Here is a 23,600-nt window from a genome sequence, read left to right as displayed (position 1 = left end):
CATTTTAAGCTGATATGACAGATTTGTTCACAAACAGTACTTAAGCTTATAGAAGAGATATGCAGCAGCAATAGCATTTATTTGGAGCCAACCTGACAAATATAAATCGCATTTTCATTCTGTGGTTTGCCTTCCAACAGCTCCTGAGGGAAATGTCTGTCTTTTTATTAGCTAAATGCTCCACTATTTTGGCCAGCTAGCTGATAACTTTGTCTGTCTGCTGTTTGTTGCTAATAGGTAGTGTTTTCAGAACTTTCAGAAAAAGCTGCATGTATCTGAAAACAATGCTGATTAGAGCAGTGACATGTTACATGACCAAAGCAGTCCAGCTTCGAGCTATGAAACCAAAACAATAAACTGAATGACACTGTAGCGCCTAGTATCTGAGTGGTTTTGCAGCCTAAGTTGATGATCTGTAGGCAGGCCCTTTTTTATGCAGTAGATGGAGTCATTTCATCCATTATTAATATAAAGATATCGATTATACTTTAGCAGCGTTGGTCCAAGCATGTAACACCGCAGTGTTTTGGTGTAAGACATGGCAATGGTGAAATCACATCAGAGAAGTGTGATATTTTTAGTTAGGGTCTTGACAGGAAATCATGGTGAAACCTTGAATTCGAAACTTGCTGCAGTGTCGACTTTAATCTCCATCTTGGGGTTTTCCTTGGCATTTGTTGATCGTCAGACAGCGCGAAGTCCAGTGAGCTGAGTGATGAATACTTATGAAGCTGGGTTTTATATTTAAGTTTTAAAAAATCAAAAACTTGTAAAGCCTTACATGTCTTTACATGATCAAGAGGGAGTCTATTAAGTGCATAAAGGAATTAATATGTCCTTTGTTCACAGATTTTCCATCAGACAGAGACTGGTATTACCCCAGTTGAACTGTCACTACTACTCTGCTTTATAGGCAAGCATTTTAATCAGTTGTAGATATTGGCTTGCTGTGACTCTACATGATGATATCAGATGAGTGGATATGTCTCATCTTTGAAAGCTCGCACTAGTTGCTGTTTACTCAGCTGTGTGATCAGCAGGGAAAAGGTCACTTCGAACAGGTTCCAGATATGTAGCTCTGAATGTCTGATATGATTATGCTATAAGTTACAACGCTCAACCTGTAATTTTTCTCCTTAATAGATCGACTTCAGTACATTTACCTTTCAGTCTAGTTGTACTTAATTGTATGGTTTTTTTGCCTTATTAATTTCACACTTTTCCGGGTAGGTTACTTTTATGTCCTGGCTCTGCCTTCGCTCTGCCTTAATCTATTTAACTTGAGAACCTTTGTGCTAACCCAATATAATTGCATTAATTACAAAGCTGCCTGCTTTCAGACATCTGCTGCTCACTTTATTGTGCTTTCTTTTCTACCCTTGAGCCTGAACCTATTGAGGTATGTTATAGATCTTGTAAATGTTGGTTGTTCATGCATTTGCGCTTTAACATAATTAAGTGGTTGATGTGAAAATGTTTAATTATAACACTTCATTAATGGCCAGGTCCTTTAGAGATTTTGACAATAGTATTGAGTTTTTGTAGTCAAAATGAGTATTATTGATGCATGGGATTACTGGAGTTGAGCATTACGTCTTCATGAATAAAGGGGATTCATGTTCAGCCATACAATATATGAGATGGGCCATTTATTCAGTAGAATATATACAAAAAGATATATAAGGAAAACATATGTTTTCAGTTTGTTTGAAAATATTGAAATATGAATATGAAAATTTCATATTGCGATGGTAGTGACCGCAGTTATCTCAGTTATCAGTAGGGTTGAGCCGAATACTTGGATGAAACAAGTATCTGGAACAGGTGCTCTACTTTTTGCAAATATCATCTGAGTAAAATGTGTAAATATCCATACTTGTGATGAACACAAATCATCATTTTGGTAGCTGTGTTCAATTTCTTACTCTCCTGATCAAAAATGATGTGTAGCTCTAATAAATAATAAATATAGCAACTTATGATCAATCTATATCAATTTCAGACTTAAATAACAACTTCTGGTCAGATCTCACACAGTTCGAGTCCAGATAAGGATACAGATGAGTTAGCTGGTTGAACAGACATAAGTACAGAAACAGATGATGGTGCACTTGCTCATCCCTGGTTATCAGTATTGCATGGTCTTGTTAAAGTCTGCAGTTTGGGGTTTCTCCAGCCTCCTTCCACAAGGGAACAACATGTAGGTTAGGTTATTTGGTGACTCTAAATTGCCCATTGGTGTGAATGTTAGCCTTAATGATTGTTTGTCTCCATGTGTCAGCCCTGAGATAATATGGGGACTGCAGTCCGGCCACTGTGATGTGTACTGTGAGGTGTACCACCTCCTGCCCAGTCTCAGCTGGGATAGACTAGAGCCGCCTTGCGACACTGAAAATTATAAGCAGTTACAGGTAATGAATGAATGTTGAAATGTGCTTAAAAAGTACTGATGCACACACTGAAATAATTTTACAAAGTTTTACATTGAAAACAAAAACAAAAATTAGGAGCAATATTCACCCCTTTTTTACATAAACATGAAAATAATAATTTAGACAATTCCTTATGTAAAAACAAAAACCATATCAAATGTGCATAAACATTAAAGAAAGCCTGAAATGCTGTGTAATGTCTATGTTATTGTAGATGAGGACAAGAGACCAGTATTACAGATGAGGACAAGGGACCAGTATTATAGATGGGGACAAAGGACCAGTATTATAGATGAGGACAAGAGACCAGTATTACAGATGAGGACGAGGGACCAGTATTATAGATGAGGACAAGAGACCAGTATTACAGATGAGGAAAATGGACCAGTATTATAGATGAGGACAAAGGACCAGTATTATAGATGAGGACAATGGACCAGTATTATAGATGAGGACAAGGGACCAGTATTATAGATGAGGACCAGTAGTATTAATGGGTTTGCCTGTTGCGAGCCCACTCTGTAAGCAAAGAAATGGAAAACGAACCAATGTTGCATGCTGCGCCTTCGTGTGGGAGAACTTTGGTTGATGCTGGACGGTATTTACCATTAGATTTCCAAACTGTAGCAATCAAACATGGTTTTAATGATAATTAAATACTAAATGTTCTCAAATTTGCCACAGACTATTGTGTGAGGGGAAAATGGGGAAACGACCACCTGACTGTGCCTGTAAAAGTCACAGAAAACACTTGGGATTAAAAAAAAAAAAACCTCCTCCTTTTTCTGAATGTCCTTTATTATTGCTACAGTCTATTCTGAGAATGCATACACATATTCTACTTAGTTCTACAGTGTTAGGGTGGTGGAATTACATTATTTTTTCTGCATAAAAATGAGAAGAGTGCATTATCTACATCCAGTCCCTTTATAATTGGCTTTGCTAAGCCATATACAAGACAGGCGTCAGTTTTTCTGATAATTATACTACAATCAAACAAATACATTTTTGCACGCAGAATGTGTGTGAGTCATTTTTGAATATAGCATGTCTCATCTTTTTTTAATGCTACTGTGGCAAACTGATTTATTATTATACACAGTGTAGCATCTGTAAAGTCGCTGCACTGACTGGAGTCTTAAGTCTGTACAGTGCCGCCATGAAACATTAACAGCAGACAGATGTTTTCAATGCTTTAGCTGCAATAAACTGTGCATTATGAAGGTATATTTCTGCTGCAGTCTCAAAAATATCAGAACGTGGTGGTTTCACATTGCCCCATTGTTCTTAATATTTTAAGGTTTTCAAGCTTTCAGGCTTTTTTTCATACAGATCAGATGTTTACATCAAATAGCACTCACCCTTTTTAAAGAGGGTTCCACACTAAAAGCGGCTCCCAAAGTGTATGGATTTATTAACAACAATACCTGCCATAGTGGGCGCTCTAGATTAATGGAGAAGAGTCTGCACAAAATGTCACCTAAGTATTAGTGCTAATAAATCCATACACCTTGGGAGCAGCTTTCAGTGGATTGAAATGTTATTGTAGATTCAAAAGAAAAAGAAAATGGCTTTACATGCATGAGCTATCCTCAAAGTTTCTCAGATCGAGTGATTATTGGCGTCATGGGCGACTCTGGTTCTTATTAATATGGACAAAGCAGCAGATGATTATTTCTTACCTTTTTCTCACTCCTTTCGGTTCATTTCTTCTTAGCTGCCATCCTTGATGACCCTATGGAGTGCAGCAGAGGAGAGCGTTTGGCCATCACGCTGGCCAAAGACAGCATCAACAGGAGCAGTAACCGTTCCACCACTGGCAAGCTGGAGGTGGACATCTTTGAACTGCTGAGAGACAGTGAATATGAGATGGGGGAAACAAGTGAGTAACACAGGGAAGAAATGCCAATCAATAAGTGTGATGAAAAAAACTGTTGATGTGTGTGTTTTTTGTTTTATTTTCATGTGTTGGTCAGTGTGTTTGTGTGTACGTGTAAAGAAAAAAGCAGAGAGAGGGTCTGTCATTTTGAAATCAGCAAGCCTGTCATTTCAATTCACCCTACTGTCTTCTTTTCACTCTGTCTCTCCCACTCCTCCCCCAAGTACACAGAGATAAGTCTGTCTGGTTTAACAACGTTTTGGTCAAACAGAAGCAAACAAATTATTGAAAATAGATGACAGACTGGCGTGTTGCGGGAACACAAAAATGAGCTGTCATGTTTCGATAGCAGCAGAAGTCAAACGGCGTGTTTATATTTGTCTGCTGGGTTGTTTTTATTTCTCTTATATATTGGCAATTTTTATTATGCTTTGGCAAGGCGGGTTGAAACATTTTCTATAAAAAATGGAGTGTAATAACAAAAACTAAGCCTTAATCTTTGTCAAAATAGAAATGACCGTAACAGGAAGGCTAATAAAGGCTTTTTAAATGAGCAATTAAAAGAGTACTTCAAGCGCTGCTTCAAATGATCATTTGTATATCAATTACTCACCTGGCGCCGTTGAATTTGTGAAGAAAACTGTTTTTCTTGCTTCAGAGAATCCAAAAACTGAAAAATATCTCGATGAATTGAGGTCATTGGGGTCTAGGTTTAGAATAAGCAAAAATATATCAAAGCATTTGTTTACAAACTCTCACATCACTTGTGCAGTATAATCATGTATATTATAGTCTCATTTATCCAGTCGCTTGCTCAGTACTTCCCAAACAGACAGCCCTTTCTCACGGGGAACCAAACCGAGAATAAGAGTTTATCTATTCTCTTTTGAAAGCTAGAATGCACTTACAAAAACAGTCATTTTACTTGGCCGAACACGGGTTTGCTGGTCTACAGCTGCTTTGATCAGCAATTTGTTAGTGTTATTGTGTGACTTTTGTAAATCCAAACCAACCCTTTAAAACATTACACAATAATGCAAACAAACTGACTGATCGAGGCAGTGGTACACCAGCAGCTTCTGTGCTTTGCCACTAACAATAACTGTTTTTGTCAGTGGAGTCTGGTTTTGAAGAGAGCATAGATTAACTTTTACGTTGAGTTCATTTCCCTGTCAGACAGGGATGTCTGTTTGGGAAGTACTGAGCAGACGACTGGGATAAATGAGACTAGGATTATACTGCACTATTTGTTTTGGAGGTTCGTTAAGCATGGAGCGTTCACCAGAGGAATGGCAGAAAAACAAAGTTTTTCTCACAAATTTAACATAACAGGGGATAAGTAATTGAAATACAAATTGTTATTTGGATGATGTGCCACTGCTTTGAGAGACATCTTGTCGTTTGTCACATAGATGTGACAAACAACAAATGCACCACTTAAGGTGATTCCATTAACACAAGCTGGAGTACCGATTTGTTTTCAATTGTATGAATGCTTCCACTTCACAGCTATCCTGTGAACGTCAGTGTACCTCGTGGTGACTCGTTGCCACAAACCTCAGTGTTTATTGGTTAGATTTCTTTAAATTTTTAATGAAAAAAATCCAAAATCAATACAGCACATTGTGTCTGCAGAAAACAACCAATATAAACAGCTATGACAAGACGTGCAGGGATTGATTTTCAATACAACGCATTACCACTTACACAAACCTGAGAGCGTCAGTGGTGCCGCTTAATCCATGGAAACATCGCTTCACTTACCACAACAACAAGAAACTGCATTACTTTCTCTGCCTGGTTTACTTCACACCCTTCCTAAATGTGGTTTCTCCTGCCTTTTCATATGAATGGGTGCATGTTTTTTTCTCTGCATGTGTGTAAAGTAGCTTCTTTTGGTGTGTGCGTGCTGGATTGTGTTGTGTAAATATTTTGTGTGTGTGTGTGTGTGTGTGTGTGTGTGTGTGTGTGTGTGTAATTAGAGGCAGGAATTGGATTAGGGATGGATCAGTGGCTGCAGTTAGATGGAAATATCAGAGGGGCTGCTACCTGCCCAGAAAAGTCCCACCCCCACCTTTCAAGCACCCACTCCTGCATGTGTAGCATACACCTCCTAAATGGATGACTCCCTGGCTGCTTTTAAAGGCAAGAAACTCAACGTGACAAGACTTCTTTCACTGTTATACACTGTGTGTAAAGCCACATAACACACAGAGATGTTTGCTTTAGTGCTGCCATGTGTGCACCTGAGGTCATCGATGGCTGAGAACCGAGAACGTTTTAATCCCAAGAAATCTTAAGCCATTAAGATCTGAAAGGAAACTTGAAAGCACCATGACCTGAAGCTGAATTTATTGTTGTAGCTGCATTTTTTTGTGTGTTTGTTTGTGGAAGTGCATTTTGTGTGACTGTCTTTTGGTATTTCTAGTTCTGTATCTCGTGTTTATCTGTCCGTCCTCTTTAAACCAGCAAACATGTCAAGCATTTCTCAAGTTGAACTCATTACAGCCTTCTAATCATTACAAGGTTCCAATAGCTTGTATTGATCAGTGAAATCAATATCAAGCACAGTAAATGGACTTCAGCTGACCTACTGACCTCCTGACCACAGTTTGATCACTACGTGAGGCGCAGTACCATCCACACAATTCACAGCGCTAATGGACTCCTTGACACTGACATCAGTGTGCCGGGAGTGACGACTAAGCTGCAGTTGGGTGGTTTTGACACAGACTTTTTCATGGACATTCGCTGTCTCTTACACATATACACACAATGCTTGCTGCAGCAGAGTGGGAGCAAATCACAGTGTCACAGGGGCCAGGAGCCTGTTGGCTGGCAGTCAAATCATTCAGCTTTATAATTTGGTGAAGCCATGCGGACAGGTGCAAATGTGTGCAAGTGCATGTACTGTAAATGTGTGCATACATGTGTATGTGTGTTTGTGTAAGGTGTCAGTGTGTTCATGTCTTACAGGCCCCATGGGTGACTAAGGGATTACTTATTAATCATTCGATTCACTGCCTCTGGATTCACAGCGCAGGCTACAACCCAACCCCCACCCCCCAACCCACCCACCCCGTCTTTCACACACTCAGCTGGTTAATTCTCTGCATTTGCCCAAATAACCAACATCAAATTATCATTGCACACACTCACTATGTGCACACATGTTCACACATGAACAGTATGTAGCGTCTGCACTTGTGTCTTCCTCACATCATTGACTGTAGTCATTTAATTAGAAACCAGGGATTATGAACTCACAATAAATGGCATTCTGTTTTCCAGTATGGGGAGATTAAAGCATATGGCTTGTGTACATCAGAGAGGGGCAGAATTCACATTTGCTGAAATGTTCCCGTATAAAGATATGTTTTTGTCCCCCAAGGTAAAGCCTTTAAATCAGTCCTTGTAAACGTAGAATGTGGAAAACAAGATGAGATGTGTGTGTCACTTTTGGGGATATTGTGGCATTCATGTGTAAATGTTCAAATACCAGATTTTATGTTTTAAGCCTCCAGATATTGCTGCCTGTCACTATTTCTGTCTCTCTGACTTTCCCGCTGTCTGTCACGCTGTTTATCTGTCTGTGTCTCTTCCCATTTCTATATCTCTCTGTCTCCTTATGCAAACGTCTGCTATATGAATATCAGTTTCTCCCACAAGCTATTAAAATCTCCTGGGCAGGGTCTGTAGGATTTTTCTGTATGTGCATCACGTTAGGTATATTAAACATGGACAAATGCATTTGGCCTTACGCAAGTTTCATTAACACATGTAGGTTCAGGTTCCCTTGAGACAGCAGAAGCGCTGGCTCAGGCTGCTATCTCTTTAACGGTTAAGATAGTCAGCATGTGCGCATCTGGCTGAAGAGGACCTTTTTTAAATGACTCAGATTCTTTAAGAAAGCCTTTACTTTCCCAGAAAGCACTGACTGACTTTTTCTCTCTTGCTGTCTCCGTTCTTTCTCTTTCCGCCCCCTCTCTCTGTTTTCTCACAGTGTGCCAGATCATGTCAAAAGGGGTGGTGGCAGTCCTCGGTCCCTCCGCCAGTCCAGCCTCCAACTCCATCATCAGCAATATCTGTGGAGAGAAGGAGGTGAGTTTATGCACCCAACTGGCCTGCAGCCGTGGGCTCGTGGTAGCCAGCGTACTCACAGAGCAGCCAGGAATACAGTTTGGAACAATGATGCTCATTAGCAACTGCTCTTTTTTTTTATTTTGTTATTTTTTTGTAGGATATTGAGGGGGAATGAAGTCCAACTTGTTAGTGAAAATGATGAAATACCTCAATAGTGTCATAGCTCTCCATTGCAGTCCCACTCCAATCAAAGCACCGCTGGACATTTTATTTCCTCCATTCCCCTCATTAGCTTGGAGCAGTTTGGCCCGCTGAGGCTTGCCAGCCACTGTTTTGAGATTTTTATAGAAACAAATACATATATATATATAAAAAGTGCAAGTTTTGCTTTCTTGATCACATTGTTTCAGTTAACAACAACTATCTTCTGCTGTCCTTTTTACTCCATCTTGTAGACGATTTAACGGATGATAGTGTGTAGACATTATTTTGGTAAACCATTCAACAGACAGTTTTTCTCATCTGCACAGTGAAGAAAAACATGTTTTCCCCACAATTCAAACATGACTGAGTGGATTTGGCTCTGGAGCCTGACTGCATGCAAACAGATCTCAGTTGGATGCTAATTGGCTTGTCTGAACTCTGACATGGTGTGTTTTACTGTCTGATGTCAAGAGACAGAGCGCCTTTGAATTATACACAAACCATAAACTAGATCAAAATCAATTATAAATCAGAAAAAAGGTTTATCTGTGATGGTTTCACTGCCATGCTCTGACGCGTTCACTAAATTTGATACACTTTGCTTTACACGATTTGTAGGAAACCATTTGGATTATGAAAGTAAATAAACCAACATTGACAGCATGTCTGTGTACTAACTGCTGCCGATTTTAAAAACTACATGTCAGCTTTCTTTCAGTTCATCAGTCATTCAGTTCTCACAAGTGTGTTCTGGTATGCTCCCGCCATAATTGGATTGGGTCCGCAGAGAAGTCGCCTATTTGACTGCATGGATTTGTTCAGCATGATGATTAGAAGACATCCCATTACCATCCCAGTCTCTATAATGTCCTTTGGTACAGTACAGCCTGTCTTTCTAATGAGACATCAGTCTGTTGTAGTGGTAGACAGATCGGGACTCCCTGTTGTTAAAAATCTCTGGTGGCACGGACTTGCGGGGCCGACTGCTTTGAAACACTGACTGTGATAATACCACTGTATGAATATTAAAGACCCTATAAAGTGAAAAATTGCATTTTTGAGTTGTTAAGTGATATATACAGTAGAGTCATAAAATACTCCAAGGAGTTGATACTGGCCCTGAAGATTCATAGTTTTTCCACACTAGCTCAAATTTAATCTTATTTCTTCTTATTGCACAAGTGTGAATGGGCAGGGAAGTCATTAGGATGATCAGAATACTTAAAGAAGTGTTTCACTGCTGAAGAGATGGACTTGTCATACAACTAGGCTGTCTGTGCAGTGAGACACTTTTGATATTTGTGCTACATGTCCAAAGAAGACAGAGCAAAAAGGGCTGTTGCCTTTGCCTTTGCTGAAGAGTTAGAGAAACCTACAACTACTAGAGTACACTGTGCTGGACCAGACCACTAAAAACTCCCACTGATGAATGATATAATATAAGCTATACCATTTGACACAGGAAAAAATGTGTTCGCTGGCTGAATCTCATATTACGGTTAAATGGTAAGCTTAAATATGTTTCTGAAAACATTTGAGGCAAGAAAAAGACAACTTAGTAACAGAATCTTGGTTCATATTTGATTAGCACTTCTTAGTTTTGCTGTTTCATCCCAGTATTTTCAGCTTCAGTTTTTACAATACAGAAAATGGTATCGCGCCAACTCTCTGTTCACAAATTCTCATCTTACAGCCAATTTAATTTGTGTTTTGTCTGAGTTTGAGACAAAGACATGGAGAAAGAGAGGGAGAGACAGAGAGAAGAGTGGTTCTCGCTTGATCCGCTTCTATACTCTTTGTGTCCATGGTGGCAGGTATACAGAAATGCAGAAATACAACCTGTTGCTTGAGCATTTCCCCAGAGGCCAACAAAATCCAAACTGGGAGATGAGCAGAGAGGTCTGGGTGCTGGTAAGATAGAGGGGAGTTTATCATTGACAAATAGCACCCACATTGTTCAAACACAAAGTTGGTTTAAAGTTGGTAAAATAACCCTTTAAGTGCTCAGCCCACATTTGTCACAGATAGGAGGCTTATAAAATCTACCGTTGTCATGTTAAATTAGTCTTTGCCTTTTCTCATTTGTAACACTTCTTTAAAAAGTCATTTCTGTCTGGCCTTGGCAAGTGCAGACACGTATTGTGTTGTCTGAATTCTATTTTTTAACTCCTAATGACTCAGAACTGCTGGAGTTGCTGGGGAAAAATCTGCAAGGTGTTACCACATATAACTTGAGAGCGTCATAGAAATCATTTCACTAGCCGTTTGGGCGTCTTTCTTCTGCTCTGTATTTGAAATATCTATGTACAAAATCACTCCTGGCAACCATTGTCTCTCGGCTGTTCTGGAATGACTTGTTTTTAGTAAAGGATGTAGAATATTATTGTTTCAGGGCCATGACGCTCAACACACTGAGTTCTGTGCTGAAAGCTGCGCTTAATGGTCAAGGGCAACTATGCAACTCTATCCCTGTACTTACACCTCTGTTATAATCCATGTTTTCTATTAAGTACCTGAAATCAATACTTGAGTAAAAGTACAAATTGCTTACTGGAAAATGACTTTCGTAAAAGTTAAAGTCACCTATTAGAATTTTACTTGAGTGAAAGTCTCAAAGTATGTGATATTTACTGCACCCATGTGTCAAAGGTATTTTAATGATATTAAATATAAAAGTATTCAAAGTAAGAGTAAATGCTGATAATAAAAAAGTAAATAGTCAGTATTCTCAGGATTATAAAGTTTATTTCCTCTTAACATATACAACACCTTAAAACAGTGTCCATAGACTACATTTGAGGAGAAACAATGTATTTTTGATATACACATTAAATAATTTAAAGAACAAAATCAAGTTTTTCCTTCCCTCCCATTCCTTTAATTGTTTGTCCATCCCTCCCTCCCTTCCTTCACTGTTGTATAGTAAGTAACTAAAATGCTTCAGGGAATGTAGTGAAGTAAAAGTGAAAGCCGAAAGAAATATAAAAACTCAAATTAGGTACAGATACTGCCAAAAATATTTACTTCATTACATTACACAACTGTTGGTTAGTGTAATTGAGTAGAAACATAAAGCAGAATAAAATGAAAATACTTTTACAAGTACTTTAACTTTTTACCTAAGTAGAGTACTGGAGTAGATGTTCTTCCACAGTCTTGAAGAAAAAAAGCTATTCACAAAATTGTATTTGAAGGAAAACCATCTCTGCACTTACCTCCAAGTCTGATGCACTCGTGACCATCCTCTGCTCTGAAATATCGCTGCTCTTTCGTACATTGTGAAGTGCTGTATTTCAGAGGAGCAGGACAAAAACGGCGGCAGCTAGAATGTAATTCAGCCCATATGTAGGTCATCTTCACAGGTTGTGTGAAAAGTATTTGAGATTGTAAAATGGTTTGAAGTGTTTTTTCTCTGACATGGTTCAGTTAGAAATGTATAGTTTGATGTGCTGTGACATGTTTCTCACCTTGCAGTAACATCAAGAAAAACTTGATTTTAGAGTTCAAAAGGTAGCCAGCGAGGATCGCTTGCTTTGCCTTTCAACAGCAGTAAAAGAAGAGGAGGAGAAAGTGCTGAATGTTTGAGCCTGTGAAAGTGGAGAGATCGTTCTATAGTAATGTTAGCAATTTAAATTCTGTCAGCCAAATCCACTCCAACATATGTTAATGCTTCTTATGTCAAGATCTGTAGCCTTTATATATAAACAGAGAGCTGGTGGTGTTGCCCAAAACAATTATATTCATGTTATTAGATATAATGTTGTGACCACCTGAAGCGCATGATGAGTCATTAAGAATATTCAGTCAGTTTATAGGAAAAGCTGAGGGATTTTGATAGGACAATACACTCAAATGCAAGTTTTGGACACTGATTGTCATGAAAATAGACAACAGATTAATACACACAGGAGAAAACCTGTTTCCCTGTAAATATGTGATCCTCTTATCTGATTCTGTGCTGTATAAAATCTGTTAATACCTATGTTTAGGTTGGCAGAGAATTGATGGAGTAATCTAGCAAATGGTTTTCACTTGTGGTCATCAGGACCCTGCTGGTTTTTATTCTAGTCATCAAATCAATGACTATTGAAAATGTGGAATGCATAGCTGGAAAACCAGCAGTTATAGCAGTTTGGTTCCTGATGATTAGGATTTAAAACAAGACAGTCTTAACTCAGGAGTAGTCCTCACTTGGATGCTATTTAGAGCCAAGAGTGTGCAGATTTTTATTCCAACCAAACACCACACCAGCTGATTTTACTGATTAGGTCCCCCGTCTCAGGCTTGAGGTGTGCAAATCAGTGAAGTCAGCTGCTGTTCAGTGTGTGTGTGTGTGTGTGTGTGTGTGTGTGTGTGTGTGTGTGTTCTTTGTCAAGCACAGAAGGTCACATTGCTCTTGTCATGATCACTCTGAAGGGGATGACAGGGTAATGGCCCTTGTCGGCAGCACAGCCTCTTATTATTGGAAGGGTGTTGTAACTAACAATTCAGCACTATCACGACACATTAGCCACAATAACTGGGGTTTTATTAAATACACAGCAGATCCTGGAGATCCTGTCATATAGCATGTAAATACAGTTAAGATGAGATATAATTATCTATTAAAAACAAGAAATCTCCGTGACTGAGGGGAAAACACCCTTGCATGTTTTTCGAAAGCACATGTTGCATTATGAAGTGCTTCAAAGGTATACTATGCAGGATTGCTGGTTACTTTTTACAAACACTGAAATTGAAAGCCAACCTCATATTCACTTTAGTTTGGCATTTCACCTCAATATATTTGCTTTTTTTTGTTTGTTTTTGTTTTTTGTTGTTTATTGTTTTGGGGTTTTTTTTGGCTCTGCTGCTAGATGCCCACAGCTGACAGTGTGGCACCTGGTTGCTACTTTTTCGAAAAGCTCTGACCTCACCTGAAAAGCTGTGGGAATATACACCCATGAACATCCCAAACACAGTAAAAATAAGATGAAAGTAAGAAACACTGACAATGTTCACATTTAGCAAAAATATGATTGGTTCTTATTTACATTTCTGGAAATCTCCAGTTTTAAAAGGTTATTAAGAAAAACAACCTCTTATTTTCCATGGATTTGGGCCTCTTTTGAAGTGTTGCCATAAGTTACATAGTTTTTTCCACTGGTTTATTCGACCTGTTTTCTGTACAAATTTCATAATTTCATAATTAATATAATGAATAAAAACATATTTTTAAAAAAGTCATTTATTAATTCCCAAATCCTACTAAATTATTTACAGATCCACATGTACACACATTGATATGGGCTGTAGGTGATTTTCCTTAATTTTTGGAGAGGGATGGCAGGTTAAAGAGGGACCCAATTTAGTAATTTTGCTAAAAAGGGGCAACTGCACCCCCATTCATCCTCCATTAAATTGTCTTATGGACATGGGGGCATGACACAGACACACACAGCCTTATGTTCTCCGTCAGCTGGCGCCCGCCTCTCAATTCCAACTTGAAAGTGAAAAGACAAAGCAACAGGTTAGGTTGTGCATTAGTAAATTGCTCTACTACATATTCACAGAGTTATATTTTATTTATGATAATATACTGTATCAAATTACACAAGGCCTTTTTAGAACCGAGGTGAAAGAAGCGTTTAGGGAAAACTACTTTTAATGCCGGTGCACTAAAACATTTATGATGTTACATTGTAGATATTACTACACGTTTGGCAAAGATAGCAATTCTGTTGGGCTTTAAAAGCAATGCATCTGGTTGGGCAGGTGCATATTTTGAGTTCTGCTTTTGTGGCTGGTTTTGTCACACAGACATGGCAACCCTGCCAATCACAGAGGACCCTAAGAAATTCTAGTCCTGTATTAACAGGGTTAAAGTGAGACTCAAATCTTTTCAGCTCTGCACACATTAAAGCCCCATTGTGGTGGGAAAGAAAAAGGCAAGCAAGAAAAAGCTCTCCCGCTGAGTCAGAGTTGAGCTGAAGTCGAGGTCATAATATACCAAGATGGCAGAGTTATTCTGTATGAGATGAGCAGCACAAATGTTGATGTTGCATTACATTAAGTCAGGCTCATCCAGTAGCACAGAAACCAGTAATCCTTTGGAAATAATGTCAACCTTTACTCTATTCTCTGCAGCTCAATAGTCTGCAGCACCCCTGAGGACTGCTCAGCAGGAGATGAATAGATTGGCTAGTGGATGCAAGCAGGTGCTCGTGCCTAATGTTTGCTTTTTTTTTTTTGCTTTGTGATTGTTTGTTATTTTTTGTTGGTGCACAGTAAATGTGCTTTGTTCTTTCAATATTGGTTTGTGTCATTAATGAGCTAACTGGCTAACTAGTGTCTTGAATCTACCCTCACAGTCTTCCAGTTTCCTTTTTTAAATGAAGGTAAGAGAATACTGCCACATGCTAGCATGGAGAGTTATTTTATCTCAAGCAGGCGTAGAACCAACATGTTCTCATCCCAAGTCGTTACATGTAGCTGCTTTGCGGTGGACTTCCAGGTCTATTTAGTACATTTTAGGGATCCTTCTGTGTCTGCTCTTTACATTTCGGGATGCTGCTACTGTGATATCAAAAAATGCACATGGTGGGATGACGCAGCACATGGTTATGTTTAGACAACACACGCACATGGCAACCAACACTGTGACGTCAACAAACGATGTTGAAGGAGGCACATGGTAAGGTTTAGAAAAAAACCCCAAAAAACATCACATTCAGATGGGAAGCAAACATTGGACTTCTACATGAAAGTCCAGGGTTTGTTGGTCTGGTTTGGACTGGTGTGGTCCAGTCACGTTCTCAACTGATGCTGCCTAGGCATCATGCGCACACGACAGGTGCCTTCATATGCCTAAAGTACTGTCAAAGTTGCTGAATTTAATGAGTTTGGAATGAGAACAGGCTAGTAGAATGTATGTGGTAGTTGGTTATTGGCTGTAGTCTTTGTGGTGTGATCAGGGGCAACTTTTTGGCTGAGACACAGGCAATGTGAGGCAATGCAACAGTCTGCCTTTGTTTCCATTTGTTTCTAATGTCAGTTTGGTGTGTATGCAAATGTCAGTGCATCAGTAATTTATCACTTGTGATATTAAGGATTAATTGAGAATTTGTTGAATTTTACAGAATATGTGTTACACCTAACTAATATCAGGTTACCTTACTTGTGTGTGTTTGTTTTTGTTGTATTATTTGTCTATAAAAGGTATAAACAGGTCACCCGGAGCTGTAGGAGCTGGAGAGGGATATACAGTATGTGTGTCTGTGTGTTTGCGTGCATACAATACTCCGATCACCTAATCCCTCACTGTGAGTGTAAGGCCACAGATGCTGGCACTCCGGTGGCTGGTTGCCCGGGACACTAGCGGCAATATTGCAGCTGACAGACCCCACTAGGTGATCAGCACATCATCCACCAGTCCCTATCAATCACTCCCCGGGCTCCACTGCTGCTGCAGAGGCTACTTCCACCGGGGCGACAGAGGAGTGGGACTGAGCCCATCTGGGTTCCACACTAATAGTGACTAATAGAAAAACAGCTACTGCAGAAAAAAGGTTGACTGTGTGCATCATGTTGGTAGTTTGTTTCCATCTTATGCGCTGTGGCGAGCAAACCTTGGGGTCAGGATTTGGAGGAAGGGTAGATTAATATTGACAAATGAGAAACATTAACTGCAGCTATGGATTGAGGGGCTCCTGTTGCTTTACAGGTGCTTTTCTGCTGCAGCTAACCATTGTGCAGTGCAGTTTTCTTGTTTTGTTTACTGTGAATCTCAAGGAGAAGAATTTTCATTTGTATTTATAGGTGGTGACTTAGATGCAGTATAAAGGAATGAACTGAGGACTTACCTCATTTGGTTTGCACAAAGCTCCATTTGCACTCCCCATGTTGTTGTTTTCATACAGAGCCTTGAACTGAGGTCATTTTGCCATTAGCCATCGAAAGCTTTTAAACTAAATTGAGTAAATGTCAGTGATTAAATTTTCATGTGCCAAATCTTTTATCTGAATTTGGTGTTTATCTTGTTGCTCTAAGCCACCTTCAGCTCAGTTTAAATGCTCTTACTTTCTGTTTTCACCACTCACTTCCTCTCATCTACCATGAAGGATGGAAAATGTGCAATATCCCCGAGTATGCTAAAGAGGGGAACCACATTCCTTAATGATTCAAACACGTGTCAGAGGTGGTCTTTAATATTAATGTCCAGTCTGATGTCCAGGGGGTTGCTTTGGGCTTGTGAAGCCATCTGGTTGCAGGAGTACAGAAAGATTATACTTTGGTTAGGTGGTGCTCAGGTTAGATTAAGAGGTGAACCTGAGGTGTTCTGGGCAAACAAAGAGCACGCTGGATTGAGGTTAGGGGTCAGTGATATAGCTCAAGCCCTGGAGATAGGCAATAATGAGAAGTTTGTGCTTTCATACACATACACATAGACACACAGAGACCAACAAACACACTTCTGACTCACTTTCATATGGCCAACGTGAAAATGCATTAGATAACCAGCAAATTGTTTGCAACTGAAGTTCAAGTTAAAGTTCAAGTTCTTTATTTATCATATGTGCAACAATTACAGAGAGGCATTTGTTGACAGCCTCAGGCTCACTCAAACTATGTTAATTAAATACACATAGAATGTAGCAAAAGGTCACACAAGTAAAGTTACACTATACTGCAAATGAATAAACTGAATATAAACAGGAATGTAGGATATTTAAATGCATAATGATAAGGATAATTATACAGAGGTATTAACACCTGGAAAACAGTACATAAAGGTATATAAAAAGGTAAAGTGACAGCATAATGCTACCGTGTTAAGTGATTAGCTCAAGAGTTCAACAGTCTTAAGGCCTGCTAGATGAAAGTGTCCCCGAACCTGGTGGTGCAGCAGCAGGCAGAACACTCAATGCATTTACATGCAGAGTTAAGTCGAGCTACGGTTATAGCTCTATAAGGACATTAAATTGGACTACTGTCCTTATCGCAGTATACAAGCACCAGGGGAGAGTCGATTTATTGATGGAAGTATGTCCAACTCCACCACGGTAGGTGGTGATATGCCTTCTTTAGCTAGTTGCTATGGGACCTTCTTCTGGTTGACCCGTTACATCACATACCAGACAATATAACAAGCATCAAATGCGTTGTATATCAAATGGTGAGAACATGGATAGCTTTTCTGCACTTTACATTTCATATGTAATTTAACATCTTTGACAAAGGAGATGCTTTTTCCCCTTCTTCATTTTCTTCTTCTTTTGTTTTTTATGGATTTATTCTATGAAATTAAACTGTTTGATTCCCGAGTCAAAGCCCGGCACGAAAACTATGGAGTGTGAGCAAAACGCCTAACTACTTCAGGTCCAATTGAGGCATATACATGAAAGAGTAAATAGATCCTTGACCGCAATATCTAGATTGTGCTAGTCTGACGTTTATGTCACATTTTTACATGTATTTTAAAAGTCCAGTCTTTATTGGATTAACACAATAATTTGTCTTTTTGAACATGGATGGAGATGAGGGCATGTCCTTCTCTCTGTTGCTTCCACTATCAGCTCCTCAGTTTTGCTGATGTAGGGATGGAGGTTGTTGTCCTGGCATCGAGATGTCAGACCTCCTCTCTAGGCTCTCTCTTTGCCCATTGGCGATTAGGCTGATGATGGTGTATTGTCAGCAACTTAATGAGGGCTATGTGTAGCCATGCAGCCGTGCGTACAGCAAAGGGCTGAGCACAGAGCCCTGAGGTGCTCCGATATTGAGAGTCAGGGTGGAAGATGTGTAAAGTTGCCCATCTGCACAGCCTGGGGTCCAGCGTGCCCAATCACAGAGGGCAGTGTTGAGTCCCAGGTCTCTGAGCCCGATTACAGCTTAGAGGGTTTTCAATGCTGAACAGCGCTTTCACATGTGCGTTCCTCTGGTCCATGTGGGAGAATGCAGTGTGGAGGCCTAGAGTGATGGCCTTGTCTGTGCATCTGTTGGGTGTTTAAGCAAATTGAAGAGGGAGGTGATGGATTTAACGACTCAAAGCACTTGGTGGAGGTTTGGGTGAATGTTGAAGGGTGGTAGCCATTCATGCAAAGAGCTTTGGTCTTTTTGGAGACAGGAATAATGATGGTCTTCTTGAAACATGTTTGGACGGGAGAAAATGTCTGTAAAAACATCTCCAGGTTGGTCTGCGCACACCTTGAGAGCTGAAGACACGGCAGCCGTTCTCAGCGCCTTCTTACTCATCTTACCTGAGTGCCATTTTTATGTGTAGATGTTTGAGTACTACATTATTTTTACTTTTAAGGTCTCAAAGGTGTTTTTCTCCCTCCCTCTCTCTGACGGAGATGCTCTCCCAATTTCATTTTCAGCCTCTCTCTTGTGAGCACTGCTGTTTGAGGTAACGCTGAAAAACTCATTCTGTCCTCGTAAAAAAAAGAACCTCTTCCTTTCTGAGTCTAAGTTTTTCCAAGATAGTCGGGAGTCAAACATATTCCTCGAGATTACTTTATTAGTAGGCAAATTAACTCTGTAGGATTCCTCCACATGGCGAGACAGGAGCAACTGTTGAATAGAGACATCAGACAAAGCTGAGGCACAGTTGATTGCTCGTGAATGGATACTGAACAAATTCGAAAAGCTTTCTTCGTGCTCTCGGAGAGAATGATTTTGCAGGTCCACTGCTTCATTTTTGTCATTATTGTGCGGCATTCATAATCTCAGTCATTGAACAATTGCCATGGATCCGAATGTGTTCATTAACTTGTCCATTCACATATCCAGATACTCAGCTCGCTGTGTTTGCGTTCAGTGTCTGTAGAGCCGTCCAAACGGATTTAAATGGGTTAGTTGTCTGGCAGTTCAGTGCTACACATGGTGTGGAATTGCTTTTTGTGACATGAAAAGCCAGCTAGCCAAACCAGTAAATCCTCTCTGGCCAGAGACCATTTACACGGTCGCTATGCTCACTTTAGACCGTCTTGCAGCCAGACGCTGCGCCATGGTTGGTTGCAACAAAGCCAGCACACCACATCGCCTATTCATGTACGGCCAACTTCTGCTCAGCTTTGCTTTCACTCATGTGGACACAGGTATCATACAAATATTGCACCTGCTCTGTAATTACCCAGTAAAAGCAGAAAACACAAAGGGTATGGGTTTGTTTTTACCTTGATGGCTATGCTTTGTTCTTATTGTGATAACCATTTGCATTTTAAGAACATACAAACAGAAGTAACAAAGGTAGGTCAAGTAATTTTGTGTCAAGATAGCAAAAATCAAATGAATGTTCTGATCCCACGTTTTAATACTGAAATTACATTAGTGTGTAGTTTTCATTATAATCCTAACTCTGACAGTAAAACAAAACACTGCATCCATATATTGTGATGGAAATAATGAAATAATAAATAAATCCTTTGATTTTAGATAAGCTGATAATGTCATTAGTTGCAAATTTCATGCCCTGTTACACATCATTGCATAATATAGTTTTCATTTTGCTTTAATCATAGCAGTGATTGTGTTTAAAGTTTTATCAGCTTTAGAGCTTTAGAGTAGCTTTATTTGGCTTCAGGCGCTGCAATCTCCAACCAATTAGAGATAAAGGAAATGTGTTTGAAATTACAGAATTATCCTTTAACACCGCCTGGTGCTGTGTTTACATGTGTGAATCAAACAGATTGCTGCATGGATTAGCAGAGCAGCATCTTTCTGACTAAAGTGCTTAAGCAAATTCAAACTTGACCTTGTGAGAAAAAATAACTCAGGTCAAGGTCCACCACTGAGCTTTTTTCTTCAGCTTTTAATCTTTTATTTCATCTCTCCTTTAACAGTTTTTCTCAGTTGTCATGGAGACAGCTTGGTTGTCACAACCTGACCTAAATATCTAAGCTCGCACAATGACAGGGAGTGATTTATGAATTACCGACAATTAAGCAATCATGAGATGTGGTTAAAAGCTCAAGGGAAAAGCTAGTAAGTGGACCATAAGTGGACCAGTTTTTTTTGTGTTTTTTTTTTGGACAAACTGCTTAGTGTTGTTTTTGCAAATGTCAAAATTATTTTTGACAAACAATGAAGACTAAAGCCTTGTGCCATACCAGTGACAAAATGAAAAAGAACAACAAGTTAAGAAATATTTGTTGATGATCTTTTTTCGGACGACACATATTTGAATACTGAGCATTTCACTGAAACCACCGCGCCGTCACATAATCAGCATTGTCATTGTTGTTTTTACTTAAATAAACCAACACTCAGCTCTACACACTGTAGACAAGTTTGATTATTTCAAGTGTGCAATACTGGCTAAAAAAGTTACAATGTGATTGCATTTCCTGTGCGTGGCGCAAAAAAGCATGTAATTGTAATGAGTGTGTATGCTTATTTTTAGGCGGTTTATCAGGATCAGCTTTCAATTCCGGTGCTCCAGGGTTCATTAATCTATCAATGAAAGACAGTGGGCTAATATGCTTCCATGCTGTTAAAAATAATAATAACTTCTGTAACACTCTTGCTAAGCCTAAACGGTCAGGTTTCATAAGACAGTCTACCTTGCACAATGACTACATGTAATTTCAGACATGCATATTGCCTGTAAAAACATATCAGCTAATGCTCATTTAAATGAGTAATTTTCTTTACGTTACCTTGACAACAAAGTATGTTCACTGTTCATTTGTCAGCTTCTCACCATGACCAGCCAGTTCAACTGCTGCTCTTCCCCAGATGTTGTCTTTTTAATTGTTGTCTTTAGTCTTTTCTTGGATGTTGATTAACAAACGTATTGTTGTATGATGTTATGGAGAGAACTAGGATACTGACGTCAAAAAAAAGCTGTTGATTGGATAAGCAAACTGAGTTAGTTTATTGGTTGGCTCGCTTTTGTCAGCAACCTAAACTAAATAACGCAAGTTTTGAATCTGGTGTGAATCGACTCAGGGAGATAAATGGGCTCAGAATTTTTTTATTGAGATTATTTTTATTGATTTTTTGCACAAATAATCCATGTCTGCTCTAAAAAGCACCTGAATCACCATTTTCTTTGTAACTCCTTTTAATGTTCTCACCATGTATTGCTATAGTACACAATTTGGCTCTCTAGTTTGTAGCAACAGATCCTGCAACATAACTTTCCCTTCAACATTTTTTCACCTGTTTATGTTGTCAGGAAGCCATGGTAATTAGATTTGCTTGGTCTTGATGGGGTAGGTGAGAGTTCTTCCCGCAGTTCAATGAGACCTGCCAAGTTCCAGCATGATGGGTCTGTTGCCTGAATGTTTTTTCCTTGTTGAAAATGCTACTCAGCCCATTTGTGTTTCTTAAATCAACTGTGAACAACCTTGACAGAGTCAACGAACCTTCATTCTTCTGTTGATATTACAAAAATTTCTGTGCTTTTCTGCTTTGAGGTAGACCATTCTCCTCTTTCCCATTTATTTGTCTTCTTTCTTTTCAACCCCACCACAGTTTTAACCAATTTTCACCTCTCTGCCTTTGTCCCTCCTCTAATATCTGCTATTACTGCCCTTACACAAGCCTCATCTCTCGTCACTCTCCTTGTCCTTACTGTCACCTCTGTCTTTCTTTTCCTCCTCTGTCTCCTCTTGTTCCTTATTTTCTCATTTCACTTCCTCAACCTGTCTCTTTCCTGACATTTTCGACTTCTTCTTAGACACCAGCTATAGATGACTACCAGGTCAAGAACCACCACTGTTAAGAAAACTAATAGAAATAGTATTCAGGAACCTGTTCCTTCTCTCTCTGCTTCTCTCTAATCACCCTCCATCAGTCTCACGCTGAATCTCTATGTCTGAGGGCGTAGTGGTATTAGTTCTGCTGTGTCGGTCTTGTTCTGCTCGGGGGGTCAGCTTATGGTTCAGCTCTCCACTGTAATTGGGCTTTAAAACCACTATATGTAAAATCAAACACTCTCCAGCCAAGAGCGGCGTTGTTTTGTGGCCAGTGGCGCGTCATTGGTCACAAGCAGTAATCAGATCTGATTAAGCAAAACTGATCTGCATTTTTTCCCAGTACAAGCAGCTAGAGGAGGAGCCACATCAGTGAGATATATGTAGCTTGAATTGGAAAATTTAAGCCGCAGCTTGCTTATTCGTGGCAGTGCAGGAGCAGTAAGGTGCCTGTTGAATCCCAATAGGATTTCTGCATTTCTTAGACACTCACAGCTTAGTATTGGTTATATTCCCCTCTCAAAAGACATGTAAAGACAGGAAATTTTATGCAAATTACTTTTTCATAGCAACCTTCAGTATAGTGCTTAATATTATCCCATAACTGAATGCATTTCACATCCCAAGTTTTCATCCATTTATTTCACATTTTAAGGCTCCTACTCAACATCTGTTGTAATTGTTAGGATTCATTAGGATCCAAAGAAAGAAACCTTCAAATTAGTCCTCCAACAGTAAAAAGACTTTCTTCGTTTAGATTAAATTGCTATTTTAGTTTTGTGTATTTGTATCTGGCTGCCTGTGTCTTTGTGCTGGAAAGTCTTGGGAATTAAATCTTAGGCTCAGGAGTGAAAGTAAAAAAAAAAGGTTTAATGGAAGGTGCTCAGTTGAAGAAGTCTCAGAAGTAGAACTGCAACATCCCCACCAAATTTATTTCCCTTTTTGGACTTCAGAGGAGCTTTATTGTGTGCATCAAACTAGAGTTTATAAGCTTCTAGTGCTACTTAAATGGCAGGTCTGAACATATTCTATGGCTGTTCCCTTCAGTGTCATTTCAAAATGCTCAGTGTAACACAGAAGATGATTTTATGATATCAATTATACACTACAGCTATCTGAGAATTAAACGTATAGAGCACACTGTGAAGGTGCTGATGATGCTTGTTGTCATTCTTTGTGAAATGAAGTCTTGTTTGGAAGCATTTCTTCCTCTCCGCTATGACTTTGATGTCAGTGTTTTGCAATGCAGAACTGTCAAAAAAACATGCCAGCATCAATAAAAGGAGTTAAAGTTTAAATGGGACTCACTGGGAGGTTTAGTGTGAC

At 39.4% G+C, this 23,600-nt stretch overlaps 1 protein-coding gene across 1 annotated transcript in view; it reads left to right on the top strand.

The window, feature by feature from the left end:
- The window catches only part of grik4 (glutamate receptor, ionotropic, kainate 4), a 194,856-nt gene that overhangs the window by 40,015 nt on the left and 131,241 nt on the right, over positions 1-23,600 (top strand). Inside the window, exons 2-3 of the mRNA XM_042486419.1 lie at positions 4,150-4,314; positions 8,315-8,412. Of these exons, the coding sequence (XP_042342353.1) occupies positions 4,150-4,314; positions 8,315-8,412 (263 nt within the window). The remainder of the gene's footprint in view (positions 1-4,149; positions 4,315-8,314; positions 8,413-23,600) is intronic.

Source organism: Plectropomus leopardus, chromosome 5 (assembly GCF_008729295.1).
Source record: "Plectropomus leopardus isolate mb chromosome 5, YSFRI_Pleo_2.0, whole genome shotgun sequence".
Classification (NCBI taxonomy): Eukaryota; Metazoa; Chordata; class Actinopteri; order Perciformes; family Serranidae; genus Plectropomus; species Plectropomus leopardus.
This window is presented reverse-complemented; position numbering and strand designations above follow the sequence as displayed.